Raw genomic sequence first — 20622 nt, forward strand, 5'->3', positions numbered from 1 at the left:
TTCAGACCTCATAGAAATCGCACCGCTAAACGGGGGTCCCTTCACCCCCAAATCCCCTTGGTGCAGCGGGGGAGCGCTTCCTGGTTGGGGTAGGGCTAACCGCCGCAGCCCTGCCCCACACGCGTCTGTCAGCGCGTATCTCCGCCTCTCCCCCGCCCCTCTCAGTCTTCCTTCACTGAGAGGGGCGGGGGAGAGGCGGCGATGCGCCGCTGATAGACGCGACTGGAGGCAGGGCTGCAGCCGTTAGCCCTGCCTCCAGGAGCGACCAAGTCTGCGACCAAATGTTGCAGGGGGGGGGGTGGTTGGGGGTGAAGGGACCCCCGTTTAGCGGCGCGATGGCGGCGGTTTAGCAGGGGCACACATGCCCCTGCTAACTATGAGCTCTGAAGCGAGATTTATTCTCGCTTCAGAGTCTCTTTAAGTTCCATTAAAAAAGCGACGGACAGTGCGGGGCTGTTATCCAGCGACAGCCCGCTGTTTCAGGTCTTGCAGCCTTTCCTCAGGGTGGACAGCCCCACAACACCCCCTCCCCCCCCCCCCCCCCCCCACAAAAAAAAAAATTAATTAAAGCGGATCCGAGATGAAAAACTAACTATAACAAGTAACTTGTCTATATATCTTATCTAAAGTTTAGATAGTTTACACAGAAAATCTAGCTGCAAACAGCTTTAATAGAAAATGATTATTTCTTCCTGTGATACAATGACAGCAGCCATGTTGTTTGTAAACATTACACAGAGGCAGGCTTATCTGTATCTTTAAGCCTGTGAAAAAAACCTAATCCGCCCTCCTCCCCTCTGCCTCTGAAATCAATGGCTAGTAACACCTCCTCCTCCTCCTGCCTAGACTGAGCTCCTATGAGCCCTTGCTACTGCCAAGACTCTCTGCAAACCTGTGGGCATGGTTTTAGTTTATAAGGAATTAGAGTATTAAAACAAAAACAAAAAAGTATATGCCCTATAAACAATAGGAAAGGAACACAATTATGCAATAAGTAAAAGTTCACCTCGGATCCACTTTTAGGCCTCTTGCACACTGCAAGCGATTCAGATTCCGCTTTTTAATCGGTTTTTACTTCCGATTCAGATTCAGATTTGCAGTTTGCTCCCTGCACACTGCAAATCGGAATCTGAATCGGATGTAAAAACTGATTAAAAAGCGGAATCGGAATCGCTTGCAAGAAGCCTAAGTGTGTGTGGGTACTTTTCCGTTAGCCGGGCGCATCCACTAGGTGGCGTTAATTACTATTCCCCCTCCAGGCCGCCATGGATAGTAGGGAAAGATGTAATTCTGGTGGAGTTTTATCACCACCTAGTAGATGCGCCCGGCTAACGTACGTGTGCGTGTGCGTGTGTGCGTGCGGTCGGTCTCATTGGAATAAACTCAGGAGAAAAGTTAATAGGTTATGGTCCTTATTCAATTCATGTTTTCTTCTATGAGATACTTTTTTTTAAATAACTTTTCAACACTCTGCAATTGCAGAAGTACCCAAAGTAGTTGAAAAGTACTGTCAAAAATATTGTGAGTATTTTCTTGCTTGTTTATGCAGATTTATTTGCAAATATATGCAGTTTGAAAACGGACCAATCCATTTAAACGGTTTAAATGGATTGCTCCATTTTCAAACTTCATATATTTGCATACAAATTTGCATAAACTCGGATATATTTGCATCTCATTCATCATCCATTTCTGGTGGCATAAAAGGCATTTTATAAAATGTGAAAATATCACCTAGAAGAAAACATGAGAAAAAGTGAATTAAGTATATATTTACTAGATGAAAGCCCGCCCATGTAAAAACTGCCTCTCTTCTTGCAAAGGGCGTGCTTACACCGCCGCGCGTGCCCGCACGCGCGTATCCGCCCCCCCATGCCCGCACGCACACGTCCGCTCCCTGCACCCGATCTCTGCTGACCCAAGTTTGCCCGCATGCCGCACATGCGCAGTACGCCAAACGCACGGACACAGGGACAGAGGATGCAGGGACACAGCCATTTTACTATATAGGATTGGGCCTTACCCAATTCACTTTTCCACATTATAAAATGCCCTTTAAGCCACCAACAAGAAAGAAAAAAAATTAGAATAATTTTGGCAGTACTTTTTCAGCTACTTTTTGGTACTTTTTCATTTGCAGAGCGCTGAAAAGTTATTTTTAAACAGAACACGAAAAAATATCTCTTAGGCGAAAACTCGGGAGAAAAAGTGAATTGAATTGGATCTATTTTTTGTAAAGCTTTTTGTGGGTTTTGAAGTTGTATATCACGCAAATCATGTTTTAAAAGGTAAAGAAAAAAGAAAGAATCGAGAGCACCGATCAGGATCCGGTCCGTTTGCATCAGGCATGCATCAGGCTGCCATCAGGATCCGTGGGCAAAAAATAGCGAAATTAAATAAAAAAATGTTGGGGTCAGCAGAAGGTGCACCTGGTGCACCTGTAGAATCAGGTTCCTCCGCTGTAGGCCTCACCTCCACCTCCCGACATACTGCCAAACAGCTCCAGCACGTCTGTCACTGCTGCTCCACTCCAGACATGCTTGGCCCATGTGTCCCCATCCGAAATGGCCGCTTGGATACGCATAGGAAGTGGGGTAGAACGTCAGGTTTTTGTAGGCAGTGTGTTCTGTGCCTTCCGTTTCCCATTGGTTTCTGTGTTCCGGATGGTGCTGTCAGGCTCCGGTCAGGATGCGTGGGCCGGAGATCCGGACCCAAAAAATAGCGCATGTTGGAAAAGAGTCCGGAGTCCGGATCCGATCCGGCTCCGGTACGTATGGAACGGACGCGTGTGAACGTCCGCATAGACATTACATTGCTATGCGGAACGTACGTTCCGTTTGTACAGTATGCGTTCCAGATCCGATCCGGAAAATCCTGATAGCGAACGCTAATGTGAACCGGGCCTAACTGTCGGGTATAAAATCAAAAATCAATTCTTTATTTTTATCTGGTAAACAAGTATTAAGCATGTTAATCAGGCAATCCAAAAGTTAAAATCAATATTACTTTTCTTGTTTATAAATGATCATTCCCCAGTTTACCTGACTCTTATTTGGTACGTTGCCGCACAAAGGAAGTTGCAGGACATGCTGGGTTGGTTGTCTTTTTTTGCTTCTTTATTTCCCCTCAGACTTAACTAATGTACAGAAGCAAAAAAGGACAACCCAGGATGCACTGCAACTTCCTTTGTGCGGCAGCGTACCAAATAAGAGTCAGGTAAAGTGAGGGATGATCATTTATAAACAAGAAAACTAATAAAGATTTTAACTTTTGGATTGCCTGATTAGCATCCTTATTACTTGTTTAACAGATAAAAATAAAGAATTGATTTTTGAGTTTATGCCCGACAGTTACATTTTAAAAAGCGCGCATATCAAATTATATTGCCAAAAATTTTACCTTTTCCAATTTTAAGCTTAGTCATGTTTAGACATTTGTTTTAAAGTATAGAACAGCCCTTTACAAACGTTTCATCCTAAAAATAAAACACGGCAATAAGATGTTGGGCATAATTGATTAATATAATTGATAATCTCTTCTATTCCAGGCCAGTAAAGAAGATGTTATACTGAATGAAAGCAGCACTCAGTCTCTCCCTACATTGCCTTCTCTCCCAGATGAGGCCACGCCTCATGAGGAACAAGACCAGGTGACGTCTGACCTCAGCACCGAGACTAAAGACGCCAACAACAATAACGATCAGCAGTGCACTACAGGTAATGCAGTGGGCAGGGCCAAATGTGTATCTCAGGATCCCATAGGTGGAATAAACCTTAGGCCACTCCCAGCACCATATCTTGTATATTGGTGTACACCATTGTCTGTATTATTATGTACCCTATGTTCGTTTCTTACTTTGTACAGCGCCATGGAATATGTTGGCGCTTTATAAATCAATAATAATACTGTAATAATAATTTGCTGAATGATCCCATAATTAAATCGATTCGATTTTCGGGTTGATCCTGTCAATCTGATTGGATTGGTTAGGAGATTTTGGTCCATAAGTGAGTGGTCCCAAACAATTATTTCCGATCGTTCATATAAAGAATCGTTCGTAAACTATTTTTATGCAAATTGTATTGTTAGTGGCCACCTTTACTGAAATTAGTTCTACCTGCCCCTAATTGATAATCCTACAGTAACCCTGATCTGGACCTCACACTTAAGGTGGTCACACACCATACAATGTTTTAAATATCTGTTCAATTCAAGAATAGCAATCCATTTTTCTGACTGATTGTAACAATTCAACAATCTGACCAATGTACCACACACCAATGTTCAATTTTTCCCCAATCATGAATAATGTAGTTGAAAACTCAGAAAAAAAAATTGATTGGAACGGTACACCAAGTAATTGACAATCCATCACACACCATACAATTCTTGATAAAGTTGGTCTGAAATTTCCAACATGTCCAGTCTCCAAAAATCGAAAAAAATGATGATCAAAAACAAAGAAAAGCTCTCGATCTTTTGGGACAGCTGATCAAAATTATGGAATTTGCAAAAAATTGAATTTTTTCAGGCCTCTTTCCCACCAGGACGTTGTGTTTTAGGGGACGTTATAGGTCGCATAACGTGCCCCTAACGCAATGCCTGGTGGTGTTGGAGGAGGACGCTACCTAGAGCTGCGTTATGCAGCTCTTGGTGCACCTTTTTTGTTCTATGCGATGCGGAGGCCACGTGATCGGAACACTCCGCATCACATGGTCCCGCTCAAGGAAGTAAACACTGCAGTGCAGTGAATATTAAGTAGCCATGTGGCTGGCTACAATAGCGGACTCTCACCGCCTCCTCTCCGGCCCCCCCCCCCCAAAAAAAAAACAACATAACTGAGCATGTGCAAACAGTCTAACGCGGCTAAAACCGCGTAGAACGCATAGCATGCTGCACTTTATTTGAACGTGCAGCGTTACAATGTAACGCAACGTGGGCACTGTGAACAGCCCATTGATTTTTCATTACTGTGAGTTGGGCTGAGTTACAGGCTGCTCTAACGTGCGCCTGTAACGTCCCACTGTAAAAGCAGCCTAATTGTATGTAGAGTTGGGCCGAACCTCCGATTTTAGGTTCGCGAACCGGGTTCGCGAACTTTCGCGGAAGGTTCGGTTCGCGTTAAAGTTCGTGAACCGCAATAGACTTCAATGGGGATGCGAACTTTGGAAAAAAAAAAATTATGCTGGCCACAAAAGTGATGGAAAAGATGTTTCAAGGGGTCTAACACCTGGAGGGGGGCATGGCGGAGAGGGATACACGCCAAAAGTCCCCGGGAAAAATCTGGATTTGACGCAAAGCAGCGTTTTAAGGGCAGAAATCATATTGAATGCTAAATGACAGGCCTAAAGTGCTTTAAAACATCTTGCATGTGTATCCATCAATCAGGTAGTGTAATTAAGGTACTGCTTCACACTGACACACCAAACTGTTCACTGAACAGAACAGGTATACAGTGGCGGGTTCACTGAACAGAACAGGTATGCAGTGGCGGGTTCACTGAACAGAACAGGTATACAGTGGCGGGTTCACTGAACAGAACAGGTATGCAGTGGCGGGTTCACTGAACAGAACAGGTATACAGTGGCGGGTTCACTGAACAGAACAGGTATGCAGTGGCGGGTTCACTGAACAGAACAGGTATACAGTGGCGGGTTCACTGAACAGAACAGGTATGCAGTGGCGGGTTCACTGAACAGAACAGGTATACAGTGGCGGGTTCACTGAACAGAACAGGTATGCAGTGGTGGGTTCACAGTACAGGTATGCAGTGGTGGGTTCACAGAACAGGTATGCAGTGGTGGGTTCACAGTACAGGTATGCAGTGGTCGGTTCACTGAACAGGTATGCAGTGGTGGGTTCACAGAACAGGTATGCAGTGGTGGGTTCACAGAACAGGTATGCAGTGGTGGGTTCACAGTACAGGTATGCAGTGGTGGGTTCGCAGAACAGGTATGCAGCCAGGGACAAGCTAAGCCTAACTAATCTTTCCCTATGAGAGAGAGTGTGCAGCAGCTCGCCCTACTCTCACTAATGCAGGCACACGAGTGACCGCAATGGTCACCGCTGCCTGCCTTTTAGTAGGGGGGGAGTGGCTCCAGGGGCTAGTGTAGCCTAATTGGCTACACTGGGCCTGCTGACTGTGATGTAGAGGGTCAAAGTTGACCCTCATGGTGCATTATGGGGCGAACCGAATTTCCGAAAAAGGACGCGAACGCGGACCACGGAAGTTCGCATGGAACCGTTCGCAGGCGAACCGTTCGGCCCAACTCTAATTGTATGATGTGTGGCCACCTTAACCAAAGCTCTCAGCATTTCCTCTAACCTTCCCTGGATGCCCTCAGCCCCAAAACTAACAACAGTTATCCCGATTGCTTTGTATGGACAGAAGCGACCATAATGTCTTCCCATTGGGTGTGTGCCTTAGTATTCTGGTTTGCTATTTTTTTCATGTTTATACGAGAGAAGATCTCCAGGAGATGGACCAGAAGTTACAAGAAGAACAAAAGCAGGATGAGGAGGAAACATCGGAACTCCAAAGCCAGGTACAGAGATTAGAGTAACTCTGTGTGGGGACTTATAGTCTTCTTTGTGGAAAAGGCAGAAATGGCCACACAACAAGAATGGGGAAACCGCCTATACAAAACACAGAGAATGAGAGGAGGGGCTAGACAGGGAGAGCTCCTCCCCTTGGACTGTGACACCAATATGACTACATGGATTGACTGTCTATGGCCCTCCAGCAAAGCTTTGATGGGCCCCTTAAAGAGGAACTGCAGCCTAAACAAACATGCTGTCATTAAGTTACATTAGTTATGTTAATTAAAATAGATAGGTAATATAATATCTTACCCACGCTGTTTTAAAAGAACAGGCAAATGTTTGATTTCTTGAGGGCGGCCATCTTTTTGGTTAAAAGGAGGTGACAGAGAGCATGAGACACAGTTCCAATTGTCCTGTGTGCTGATCACCTCTCCCAGTTGCTAGGCGACGTGAATAACAACATAGGAAATCCCATCATGCCTTGCATCAGCATCAGGTAAAAAAAGCCCGGGCAGTTTTCTTTGATGGGTGGAGCTTAGCTAAAAATGCAGCTAAAAATGATGCTTTGGTAAGCAAAACAACGTTCTGATGCTGTGAAACTGTTAAAGAAACACCACGCCTTTTCAGTTTTGCTGAGTAGATTTTTATTCCGGGGGTTCACTTTAATGTTCACAGCCTTTCCTTTGCTTCTATTTGGCGACGCTCACAGCCTGCTGGCCCATCTTGTAAAGCTGATAAAACACCTAATCTGGAGTATTAGAGAAAGGGAAGGTTAGTAGTTGAGGCCTCCCCACACCTCTGGTCCCCCCTGCTACTCGCCCCTAGTTACGCCCTGCATCTACGGCGAGGTGTGGCCTAAAGAAACCAACCCATCAAACTTTTCATAAAACAAATTCATGTAGGCTATGAGAAACAGCCCTGAAAGAGCAGGATCATCCACAAGGCAACCTTGGTAAGTGCCTGTGGCCTGGTGGCTGTCAGGGGGTCAATTGCTACTTTCTCTGATCCACTCCCGTCTCAGATTATCAAAAGGATCATGGGGGGGGGGTGCGTAACTAGATCCCACCGGGCCCCCCTGCAAAAATTCTGTGTGTGCACCCGCCCCGCTCTGGGTCGTTTTGGGGGGCTAGAGGGGACGCAGCATGAAGGGAAAGCTATGGCCACACTCGGAGGGGAGCGGGGATGGTCCCCCCCTCCCTCACCTTGGGCTTTCCCCTCTGCGCTCCCCTCCAGCTTTAATAAGTGTCCGTGAGCAGCTGCGGCAGATACATACCTTCTGTGCGCTCCAGCGTGGAAGTCGCGTCAGAGACTAGAGAGAGGAGCGTCTACGCTGGAGCACACGGAAGGTATGTATCTGCCACCGCTGCTCATAGACACTTATTGAAGCTGGAGGGGAGCGCAGAAGGGAAAGCCCGAACTGCAGCATAGCTTTCCCCTCCAGCCCCCCAAAACAGCCTTGAGCGCCCCCCCCCCCCCTCCGCGGGGGCAGGGGATGCAGGGCCTATTGTTACACCAGTGGGTGGGGGGATCTATCTTACTCCATCTCTGGGGACAGGTACCTGACATCTATCCAAACTTTTTTTCAGGTAGGATACACAATCCCAATACATAGCTATGTGGCCGCGTACGAGATTAATCGGCGCCGGGAGACTTGGGCGCAGGATACAGCCGGTATATGGCTGATCCTGCTGCTGCACAAGTCCCGGGCGTGTTAATTACTATTCCCCCTCCAGGTCGCCATGGATGGTGGGGAAAGATGTAATACGGCTTCCAGCTATTGCTGGAGGCCGAATTATTGTGTTTTAAATAACTTCAGCTCGGTCTTCTGACAGCACTGAAGTTACTAACTGTGCGCTGCTATAGCTGTAATTCCTATTACGGCCTATGCTGGCTATGTCTCCTGCGCTGGATTCATAGTGTTCGATGTGGCCAGCTCTACTCATGACATCATTGATGCTAAAGACCCATTGTTATATGTTTAGTTACATTTATGTATTTGATGAAAAAAAAAAAATGTCCTGCTACCACTGTGCTACATAACATATTTGTCAGTAGATATGAAAGCTTTAATAAAGTTTTGTTCAAATCTAAACCTTGAACATCCTCTCTGTTCCAGGACAGTAAAGAAATTGATACACTGAACCAGAAGAGCTCACAATCTATCTCCATACCACAGTGTCCGTTACAAGATGTGGCACCCCTGGTGGAGCAAGACGAGGTGATCTGTGACCTCAGTGCTGAAAGGATACATGATGATCAGCTTCAGGATACAGGTAATGCATGGCGGGTATATTACACACGCCATGAGCAGACACAGCAAGTAGCACGCCACTGTTCACTTGGCCACCAGTGCTTATTTATACATTGATGAAATGGCAGATCTGTGCCAGATGGAGTAAATCGGGGGGTGTCAGGTAGTGTGTGAGGACAGGGTGTTTAGTTTGGGTGCTGGAATTTAGCTACATAACTATCAGATAGAGTGGATGCTGATAGTGGCGTAGCAATAGGAGATGTAGACAGTGGCGTAGGTAAGGAGATATGGGTCCTGGTGCAAGTTTTACAATGGGGCCCCAAGCACTCTATACATAACAATTGCTACTGCGCACCAAAACCTGCCAATGGCAACTACAGTGTTAGAGGAGCAGGAAGGGGATGGGGAGCAGGTTGTTAATGTTTCCCACTATTCAAAGTATCTATAGAAGTGATTATTATGAACACAGGACCAATAGAAAGCTAACACTGTAGTTGAGGGAGGGCCCTTCGGGGGCCCCTCTGGCCCAAGGGCCCCGATGCGGTCGCTACCTCTGCATCCTCTATTGCTACGCCCCTGGATGTAGAGGTTATGATCACACAAGGGCCCCAGGGCTGGAAAACGTATAAATCTGGCCTTGTTAGTTGCCAGGAAGAGGTTAGTGGTAATTAATTACGGTTAGGTAATTAAGAAGGAGTTCACAGTTAGGAGGGAATTAAAGGCTTAAGTGTCAGAAAGAGATCAAAATTAAGGAAGGCAGTTAGGTGTTAATGTTATGGGGGACGGGGTTTAAGGTTTGCTGTTGTGAAAAGGTTTATATTAGGGGAGGTTAGCATTAGGTGTCATGAAAGACTTTACATTACCTAATTTATCCTTTCTGGATGACTATAGTCGTCCAGATAGGAGCCGTGCTAGTCTATATGGACAGGTATAAGAGTCCAGTTTTGCTGAGGCGGGTGCTCCCGACGTGAACAAGTGGGAGCATAGCGGCAACTGGTGAAGGGAAACATGTGTTCCCTGAGCAAACCAAAGGGCCTGGAATGAATGGACATGACCCTCATCGGGGCCATGTTCATTCCTAATAACGAAAGTAAAAATTAATGTAAAAAAAAAGATTGAACACTTCCTATTACTAAAATGAATCCCTTCTAAAGCCCCCCCTCCCCCTTTTTCTAATGTAGGAAAAAGAATGTTTAAAAAAAATTGCATAAATAGTTGCCTTAAAGGGAAGGTTCAGGGAGGGTAGATAAAAAATAAAAATCAAATTCCACTTACCTGGGGCTTCCTCCAGCCCGTGGCAGGCAGGAGGTGCCCTCGCCGCCGCTCCGCAGGCTCCCGGTGGTCTCCGGTGGCCGACCCAACCTGGCCAGGCCGGCTGCCAGGTCGGGCTCTTCTGCGCTCTAAGGCCCGGAACTTCTGCGTCCCACGCCGGCGCTCTGACGTCATCGGACGTCCTCCGGGCTCTACTGCGCAGGCGCAGAACTACTGCGCATGCGCAGTAGAGCCCGGAGGACGTCCGATGACGTCAGAGCGCCGGCGTGGGACGCAGAAGTTCCGGGCCTTGGAGCGCAGAAGAGCCCGACCTGGCAGCCGGCCTGGCCGGGTCGGGTCGGCCACCGGAGACCACCGGGAGCCTGCGGAGCGGCGGCGAGGGCACCTCCAGCCTGCCACGGGCTGGAGGAAGCCCCAGGTAAGTGGAATTTGATTTTTATTTTTTACCCACCCTCCCTGAACCTTTCCTTTAAGGACTCAGCTTTTTTTATATGTATGTCATAAGGTATATACCTGATATTTTTGCAAAAAAGGGCTTGTAATTATTGACAGGGATACAAAAAAAAAAAAAAACACAATAGAAAAAAAATACACCTTCATTTACAAATAATATATTGTCGCCATACTTTGTACTAGGAACATAATTTAAATGTTGTGATAGCCGAAACAAAAGAACAAATAAAATATCCTAAATGTTTTATTTACAGTAGCATTGCTTATTTTAAAATTATAGGGGATGGAATTGGAGAAATAGTGTATTTTTTTAATTGTTTCCTTTTTTTCCCCTATAAAATACATAGAAAATAAAGTAATTACTGAAAAAACAAGATATAGATTATTCAGGTGTGAGAAGCAGTAATAAAGTTATCACCAAATGAGTGGGAGGAGGACAGGTGAAAATGGCTCTTGGCAGTAAGATTAAAATGGCCTGTGGGCTGAAGTGGTTAGGATTATGTGTCATAAAGGGATTTAAGGGAGGAGGTTGGGGTTAGGTGTCAAGAAGCAGTCACTGTAAAGTTACTGTAAAGGCAGAAGGTTAGGGTTGGGTGTTGGGAAGGGGGTTAGGTGTCAGAAAGCAGTTACTGTATTGGCAGGAGGTTGGGATTATGTGTCAGGAAGCAGATAGACAGGAGCATGTAAAGGCAGGAGGTTAGGGTTGGGTGTTGGGAAGGGGGTTAGGGTTAGGTGTCAAGAAGCAGTGAACGTTAAGGCAGGGGGTTAGGTGTTGGGAAGGGGTAAATGTTAAGGCTGGGGCTAGGTGTCAGTAAGGGGTCCTGTTATGTGGATACATTAGGGGTAGCTAAACCTGCTGCCCAGAACTGAAGTATGGTCCCACAGCTGAAGCATGGCACCAGTGCCAAAGTGAACAATGCCAAAATGGATAGACACTTTAAATAATGACTACAAATATTACATAGAAATGTCAGCGAATTAATAACAGCTGTATTGGCTGGAACTGAGCGTACATTTTCCGCTGTGTGTATTTATAATGAGAAGCCTCCTGCTGCTGGTGGGTGTGTTTGTTTTGCATGGCAGAAGATCTGCAGGAGGCGGTCCGGAAGCTGCAGGAGGATAAGAAACAGAATATGGATGAAATAGAAGAACTGAAGAGCCAGATGGAGAGACTGAAGAAGGAGGTAAATCTGTGATTGTGAAAAAGTATCAGGTATTGCCAGTGTCGGACTGGGAGGTAGGAAAGCTGAAGAAATCAACCTGCTGACCAAGCAGCAGTGACCCTGTGTTGCTGCTCACAGAGAAGACTTGCTGCAGGTTTCTATTGGGAGTGATCACATAGGGTTTCTGCTGCTTGGCCAACAGGTGGATTTCCACATCTTTTCCAGCTCCCAGTCCGACACTGGGTATCGCTTCCTCCTCACTCCTCCCTCCGTTCTTCTCCAGCAAGTGCTGAGGTAGCAGCCGGGCCAGAGTTCTGGAAAACGCCACACAGGCCCTGGCCCAGACTGACAACTCATGGGGCCCCCGGGCAATAAGAGATTATGGGGCCCCGTACCAGTGTTGCCGACCTTTCACATTATTTTTTACTGACAAAGATATCAAAATTTACAGACAAAGGATATTTTTTACTGAGAAAAACTCAGTGACTGAGTAGACCAGACTAGTGGCATGCAGTGCTCCCTCCCGCACCTGGAACAAGGAAGAGGTGAGCCCCCGCCCACTGCCAGCCACCCACAATACTAAATTCTGGAGGGGGGAGCGAGGTAAGGGGAGCCCCAAGGTGAGGGGGGGGGGGGGGAGATGTCCCCCCTTCCCCGCCGCTGTGCCTGCTTCTCCCCCTTCACTGCCCTGCCACCCTCCTGCTCACAGCACAAATCGGTTGGCAACACAGGGCGGGCCCTACTGACTACAGGCCCTCGGTCCATGCCCAAGTGCCCAAATGGTCAGTCCGCCCCTGCCCAGGCCTTGAGCAACTGCTATCCAATGGGGTAACTGGACATGTCAGAGGGACTGTCAAAGTTTGATTTGTACAGGTGTCAAAAATGAGCAACAATGGCTCCTGTTGTGTACTTAGTTGTGCAGCATAGCGGAACGAGCTGTACTTCAGAGTACTGTTGCCATGGTTACAAAGACTTTTTATCACACTTCAATTTTCTAACGAAGCGGTGGGTCTAAGCTACCATGGAAACCCACAGGTTTATCTCACTACCCTGGAAAACTCCTCCCACCACAGCGGGTTTTCCATGTTATGAGTGCGAATTCTCCAGGATGACACCCGCATCTGCTATCAAACATGCATACCTCCCGATTTTCTGAGATAGGAATGAGGCACGTTTAAAACACATAAATTTTTTTGAGTATTTGGCATTTGTCATGATTTTTTTTCACGTAACATTTTTATTGAGTATTTGTCATGATTGTTTATGATTTTTAACTTAAGGTTGAAGAGGTACGTCTGCAAAAACAAATACTTTCAGTACAACTCCAAAAGAACCAGAAAAAGTGCCTGAAACTGAACAGAGGTAAGCGCCCCAGCCCCCCAACAATAAGATCCAAGGGGAACCCCACCAATTTATTTTATTTTTAATAAGATGGGGAGGAGTCATGATTACTCTGGGGATGTTTGACAAAAGTTTTATGAATTGACCTTTTTGTCCTGTAGAGAGAACAAGCTTAGCTTTATTTGTGTTGCAGTATTTGTATACAATACAATAATGCTACAAGTGAGTATGTATCCAGGAACGCTCCTGAATCGTGCTGCTGGACATATATTCACATGTAGCAAGTCAGTAACCTTATTGTCACGCATGTCAGTGGTAAGCGCATAGCAATTTTACCTGTACTAATGGCGCGGAAGCACCACTCATTAGACCTCTTTCACAGTGCGACGTTAAAGTCGCAAGTTCTAAAATGATTCAAAGCAGACTAACGCACAGCAATACTAAGTCTGTGCGACATTCACAGTGCACACATTGCGTTTGTGCGTAACGTGTAGCATTATTAGAAAGTGCTGCATGCAGTGCGTTATACACATTATTTGCTCCATTAGACTGTTTGCACATGCTCAGTAATGACTTAGAAGCATACTTTACATTGCCTGTATGCTCTACTGTATGTGACGATAACGAGGCATTAAGTTGCGTTGTGAGTTTTTTGGGACGTTGCTTTGTTAGTTTGCGTTGTGACTTTAATGTCGCATTAAAACGCAATGTCCCAGTGTGAAAGTAGCCTTAACCACTTTACCCCCGCCCGTACGGATTTCTCCGTCCCTTTTTCCATCCTTTAACCCCCAGGGACGGAGAAATCCGTACTTTCCACGTTCCCGACGCTGTCCGCGCTCCCGCTCGTAAACACGCCGCCCGCCGCTAGTAAACACGCCGCCGCCCGCTCGCCCGGAGATCAATGAACGGGAAAATCCATTCCCGTTCGTTGATCTAAGCCCCGCAATGATCCGCTGCTCTCCGATGGGCAGCGCGATCATTGTGAAAAAAAACTCACGTGTCCAGCCTCCTTATACTTCCTCCAAGCTTCCGGAAGGAAGCTTGGAGGTCGCATGAAAACAAAAAGCTACTGTGGCCATCTTGTGGGCAAATAGTAAACTACACCCTACACATTTTTCACATACAAATAAATGACTTTTACACAAAAAATTAACTCATTACCTCCCACACTCCCCATTTTTTTTTTTTTTGTAATAAAAAAAAAAATTAAAAAATTTACAATTAAAAAAAAATAAAAAAAATACATAAATAGTTACCTTAGGGCCTGAACTTTTTAAATATTAAATATTTAAATATGTCAAGAGGGTATAACACTGTTACTTTATAAACTATGGGCTTGTAATTAGGGATGGACGCAAAACTGAAAAAAATGCGCCTTTATTTCGAAATAAAATATTGGCGCCAAACATTGTGATAGGGACATAATTTAAATGGTTTTATAACCGGGACAAAAGGGCAAATAAATTTCATGGGTTTTAATTACAGTAGCATGCATTATTTAAAAACTATAATGGCCGAAAACTGAAAAATAATTATTTTTTTCCCCACATTTTTCCTATTTTCCCATTAAAACACATTTAGAAAAAAATAATTCTTGGCATAATGTCCCACCTAAAGAAAGCCTAATTGGTGGCGGAAAAAACAAGATATAGTTCATTTCATTGCGATAAGTAATAATAAAGTTATAGACGAATGAATGGAAGGAGCGCTGAAAGGTGAAAATTGCTCTGGTGCTCAGGGGGTAAAACCCCTCAGTGGTGAAGTGGTTAAAGGACACCAGAGCCAAAAAACTCTAGTAAAAAGTGAAGGTGCAGTGGGTAGGGGGTGTAAGCAAATACTTATCGCACCTCCAGTTCCCCTCTAACACTTGCCGTTCTCCTACACTTAGTCCCGTTATCCTCAGTGACTCCAAACCCGGACATGCGCAGTGCATGCGCAGTATGTCCGTTCTGCTCCCCTGTGGAGAGTGATGTCACAGGACAGGAGAGCGCTCGCTCCACCGCATCTCCGCTCAGCATGTGATGCTCACTGCACTGCAGTGGAGCGTGCACACCGGGAAGCAGGGGCAAGGAGAGCGAGCGTGTGCCCTCCTGTCCTGTGACATCACTGCATGGTCACAGGGGAACAGAATGGACATACTGCGCAGTTTGGAGTCGCCAAGAATAATGGGTCTGATTGTAGGGGAATAGCGAGTGAAGTAGGAGAAATGGAGGTATCGTAAGTATTTGCTTATAGCCCCCCCACCAACTACACCTTAACTTTTTACCAGAGTATTTTGGCTTTGGTATTCTTTAACTTAATAGCGTGGCGAGCATTGCCAGGGTGACACAGGCATTGCTATGGCAATGCGCTTTACGTCACAAGTTACCATAGCAATACCCACATTACTCCAGTAACATACTTGGTACTAATAGGTAACAGGCAGGGCTCAGTTCACACGGGCGACTGCCGGTGGCTTGTTTCACCAACATCAAGTGCTTTACTGCTGCTGAGCAAAAAAAGCTTTGGCATTGATTCCCATCGATTGGTCATTACGTTGTGTTTTGAAGCCCTGGGGGGATACAGAACTGCCATTGCAGCCAATACTAGAAGCTACATGCAGCATCTCGGAAAATTTGATTTACCACTACGCTTGGGCAATAGACAGCAGTCACCGGTTAACGCGGCAGATTTTGGCAGTAAATGTCGAGGCCGGCCACCAGCAGTAGCCCGTGTGAACCAGCCCTAAGTGCCAGTAAAATTTCCATACGATGACTGCGCATGGCTGTCTTACCACTGTACTGTAAATTAGGGCCATAATCCTTACTAATCTTTATGCAGAACTAATTATTATATACTAAAACTTGAGTGCATATGTGCAATGCATATTTAGTGTTACTTATGTTATATATAAGTTTTGTTACTGTTTTGGGTGAAATAGCTTCTTTAGGTGTGCAGCCTACCCCTATTCTATTAGATATATAGACAAGACAAATAACATTTATATTTCGCTTTTCTCCTGGCATGCAAAGTGCTTGAGCTGCAGCCACTAGTGTGCGCTCAGTAGGCAGTAACAGTGTTGGGAGTCTAGTCCAAGGACTCCTTAGTGAATTGGTGCAGGCTTACTGTACAGGAAGAGCTGAGATTAAAACCCTGGTCTCCTGTGTCAGAGCCCTTAACCAGTACACTATCCAGCCACCAGTTACACTATCCAGCCTATATAATCAGGGTGTCCAAGTTGATTAACTTTTTATTGCAGTTTTGTAGACATGTCTGACTATTGATTGCGGCTGTACTAACCATGATGATATCCCTCTTGCTCTCAGTATCCCTGGCAGTCACTCAGGAGTTCTCCACCATGATGGGGCAGTTGGAGTTGGAACAAGACTTAAGACAAGAGGCTGAAGTCTTGGCAAACAAGGTATTGAGTTTACACATAAAGAGGACCGGTGATTTCCCTTCCGGCACACTGCACTTGCTAAGACATCCCCAGAAATTTCCAGTTGGCAGCGGCAGTAGTTGGCAGCGTCATCACATGGAAAACAGTACTGCCTATTTCCTGTGCCCGGACATACAGAGCAATATGCAGTAAATATGTCTCGCAGTCTTAATGAATCGCAGTGTTTATCACCTTGCGTTCCCTCCTCAGATGCTGAGAGAGAAGCGGGCGGTCGCCAGGCAGAGTATGATCCTCATGCAGAACCTGGAACCTGATGAGAGGCTGATGAGAGCCTTGGAGGACATACGCATGCTGAATACAACTCTGGAGGAGACCAAGCAAGCGCTGCAGACGCAGGTGAGAGATGAGAGCCGTGTGGTCAGGTCACATAACTATAATTCACCACTGAGGAGAGATATGAGAGCCGTGTGGTCACATGACTATAATTCACCACTGAGGAGAGATATGAGAGCCGTGTGGTCACATGACTATCATTCAGCACTGATGATTACCAACAGTCTGAAACAGGCTGTCTGCATGTTGGGTTGATGTGGCTCTGTAAAATGTATAAACTATTGGCTTGCTACACAACTGCAATTCTGGATGTAAGCCTGGCTTCAGGGGCATAAAGAGATAATTTGCATATTCAGTAGCGGTGCATTGTGGGAAGCCAAAGTTGCTCACTTACAGCTGAATTATCAAAAATACATTCTGTTTTAAGAAGGCAAATTACACTGAGCGTTGCTTTTTAGTAGGAGGGCTTTTTGGTGTCTTTTAGTCACCTATATTAAGTCCCCCTTCCTAGTGGTTCTGGGACACCCTAAGCTGCTTGGTTATTCTGCTGCATTAGGGTTTCATGTCACATCTGATTTAGTGAATAAGGTGTGCCACTGGGTATTGAGAATAGTATTCCTGACACGCCCATGCTTTCACTATGTAATGCTATATTTATCAGTGTTTCAGTGCTCAATCACCTAACCCTAGAGCAGGGCTTTTCAACCCTGTCCTCATGTACCACCAACAGTACATGTGTTGCAGAAAACCACAAACATGCACAGGTGAGGTAATTAGTGTTGCAGCAGAGCTGATTAACCGAAGCAGTTCATCTCGGCGTGCGGCTCTGTGAGCCGAGCACCGAGACGGGGCACCCCATAGCAGCAATGCTATGCTGCGCGGGGCGCGCATCGGTAATTCGGGACTCTGGCGGCTGCAAGACCCCGAATGACATCTCCCTCCGAGTTGCGGCAACTCGGAGGGGGAATAGTATTTAATGCCGCCTCGGAGTTTAGCGGCAGCGGGGAGAGCCGTCATCCGGCTCTCTCCGCACTGAACTGAGCGGCGCCGGACCCATATGTACTCTGATTAACTACCTCTGTGGATTTCCACAAAACATTGACTGTTGGTGGTACTTGAGGACAGGGTTGGAAAGCTCGGAGCTGGGAAAAAAGGGCGCAGGCCGCTAGTGGACAAAAAGGGCGCCGCCATTCACTCCCATAATAAATAACGTTTAATGGGCGCCGAGCAGGAAAAAAGGGCGCCGGAGCTAAATAAAGTTTACAAACGGCGCCCGGAGCTAAATAAAGTTTACAAACGGCTCCCGGAGCTGTTTAATGATTTATAACTGAGCTTGTGTTGATTTACGTTTATAAAATGCACCCGTGCCGAATAACATTTATGAAAATACTAAATATATTTATCTAATTTAAATAATTAAAACATTATTTAAAGTTTTATCCCTTACTGTTTTTAAAACATTATTCACAAAATAAAGCGATCAGTACGTAATGTAAATTGCAATATATTTTTTTATTTAAAGTTTTATCCTTTACTGTTTTTAAAACATTATTCACAAAATAAAGCGATCAGTACGTAATGTAAATTGGAATATATTTTTTGGAGTCACAATTTGTAAAACATTATTATCCACATAATAAAGGGGGGTCTTAGGTTTAGGCACCACCAGGGGGGTCTTAGGTTTAGGCACCAACAGGAGGGTCTTAGGTTTAGGCACCAACAGGGGGGTCTTAGGTTTAGGCACCAACAGGGGGGTCTTAGGTTTAGGCACCAACAGGGGGGTCTTAGGTTTAGGCACCACCAGGGGGGTCTTAGGTTTAGGCACCAACAGGGGGGTCTTAGGTTTAGGCACCAACAGGGGGGTCTAGGGGTTAGGGGTAGGTACAGGGAGGGTTACTTAGGCACCAAGAGGGGGGGTCTTAGGTTTAGGCACCAACAGGGGGGTCTTAGGTTTAGGCACCAACAGGGGGGTCTTAGGTTTAGGCACCACCAGGGGGGTCTTAGGTTTAGGCACCAACAGGGGGGTCTTAGGTTTAGGCACCAACAGGGGGGTCTAGGGGTTAGGGGTAGGTACAGGGAGGGTTACTTAGGCACCAACAGGGGGGGTCTTAGGTTTAGGCACCAACAGGGGGGTCTTAGGTTTAGGCACCAACAGGGGGGTCTAGGGGTTAGGGATAGGTACAGGGAGGGTTCTGTGTAAGAGTAGGCTTAGGTATAGTTTTAGTCAAATTTTAGTAATAATTACTAATGTTTTACAACACTTATTACGAACGTACTTATATTTATATCATCGTTATAAAGAATATTTTCAGATTTTATTATAAGAACAAACCATAAATGAAGGTTATTCACAATAATATACAATTATAACAATTAAACATATATTATTGTTTTTTTAATAAACGTAATTATAAGTTTAACTTTAGAAATAGGGAAGATTAACGTTTTCACAATTTCCGATTTTATAAACATTATTTAATGATTTATAGTTTTGTTAAACTTTATTTGTAAACGAAATATAGCACACTATTTTTATAAACCCTATTAATGATTAATTATTATTTAGAGTTTACACCCCGCGCCCTTTTTGTCCAGGCGCCCTTTTTGTACGTACGCGGAAAGCTCTGCCCTAGAATATCACTGATTCCCATTACCAAAGCCTTGCCATAACTTCCCCCTGCCAAGATGAATCACATCCACAGCATTCCCAACATCCACACTAGCATTCACTACCTCATGAAAGCTGAGCATGTTAGTTATACAGGACCTGATGCTGATGCTGAGAAATTACATTATTTTCTGCTATGCAGTTTTGTGTAGTATCTCTGAGCAGACCCTCAAATTGTTTGCACACAACTCTGCATGTCTATAGTTTCCTGGATTCATTTTTTTGCCTTCTTAACCCTTTAGCAGCCAATTTATTTGGAGGCTTGCTCCAGGCCAATTTATTTCAGCACATTTTTTTTATTTCTTACTAGCTGGTGGCCCGGCGTTGCCCGGTTATGTATTTGGCTGGTGTTGGCTCCGCCCACTTTTCCTAACCCTAACACACAATTACTCAATGACCAAGTTTGTGAGCTTTGCGGTCTTTGGCATCAATAATTTGCATTGAAATGAAACAAATCTGATGGGTTGTTTGTGGCTCCACCCCCTTTCTGAAATTGAACCCCAGTCACCCAATGACCAACTGTACTAGGTTTGAGGCTTGTGCCATTAACAGTGCAAGAATGGCAGCAATGAAATATTCCCCTTGAAAATCAATAGGTGAATTTTAATTGGTTTTGCAGGCTCCACCCACTTTTCTGAATATTAATCCCAGTCACCCAGCGACCAACTGTGCAAAGTTTGAGAACCCTACCATTAACAGTGTAAGAATGGCTGCAGTTTACATTTCCCTAGTGAAATTTGTATTTGTTTCCGCCCCCTTTTTGGTTATGGGAATAAAAAGTATCCTATACTTTATTCCAGGTAATGTACTATATGTGTGCCAAATTTCATTCAAATCCATTCAGCCGTTTTTGCGTGATCGAGTAACAAACAGCCAAACATCCGAACTTTCCCATTTATTATATTACTAGGATTTTTTACCTTTCTTTGCTACTACATCAAAGAAACCAAGCAGCTCGGGTTGACCCTAAACCACCAGGAAAGTATAGCGGACTAAAGAGGCTTCTACAAAAAACGAATCCTTGCTACTACAGTAAATACTACTGCTGTAATGTGTATTTATGGCCACTTGTCACTAGGGGGCAGTGTCAGACAGTAACAGAGGACTTGTGCTTTCAGTTTCTGTATTTTCTGCTAGCATAGAGACATCAAAGCCTTCCAAGAATTTATGGCACATCATGTTCTACCCACTGAGGTCAAAAGCAGTGCACTTATTTCAA

General features: G+C 45.2%; 1 protein-coding gene across 3 annotated transcripts in view; it reads left to right on the plus strand.

The window, feature by feature from the left end:
* Positions 1-20622, plus strand: part of LOC137562766 (shootin-1-like) — a 57036-nt gene that overhangs the window by 23128 nt on the left and 13286 nt on the right. For all 3 annotated transcript variants that reach the window (XM_068274447.1, XM_068274437.1, XM_068274457.1), the window contains 7 exons: positions 3548-3716; positions 6469-6545; positions 8660-8816; positions 11603-11703; positions 12963-13044; positions 16329-16423; positions 16652-16798. In XM_068274447.1, the coding sequence (XP_068130548.1) occupies positions 3548-3716; positions 6469-6545; positions 8660-8816; positions 11603-11703; positions 12963-13044; positions 16329-16423; positions 16652-16798 (828 nt within the window). The remainder of the gene's footprint in view (positions 1-3547; positions 3717-6468; positions 6546-8659; positions 8817-11602; positions 11704-12962; positions 13045-16328; positions 16424-16651; positions 16799-20622) is intronic.

Source organism: Hyperolius riggenbachi, chromosome 1 (genome assembly GCF_040937935.1).
Source record: "Hyperolius riggenbachi isolate aHypRig1 chromosome 1, aHypRig1.pri, whole genome shotgun sequence".
Lineage (NCBI taxonomy): Eukaryota > Metazoa > Chordata > Amphibia > Anura > Hyperoliidae > Hyperolius > Hyperolius riggenbachi.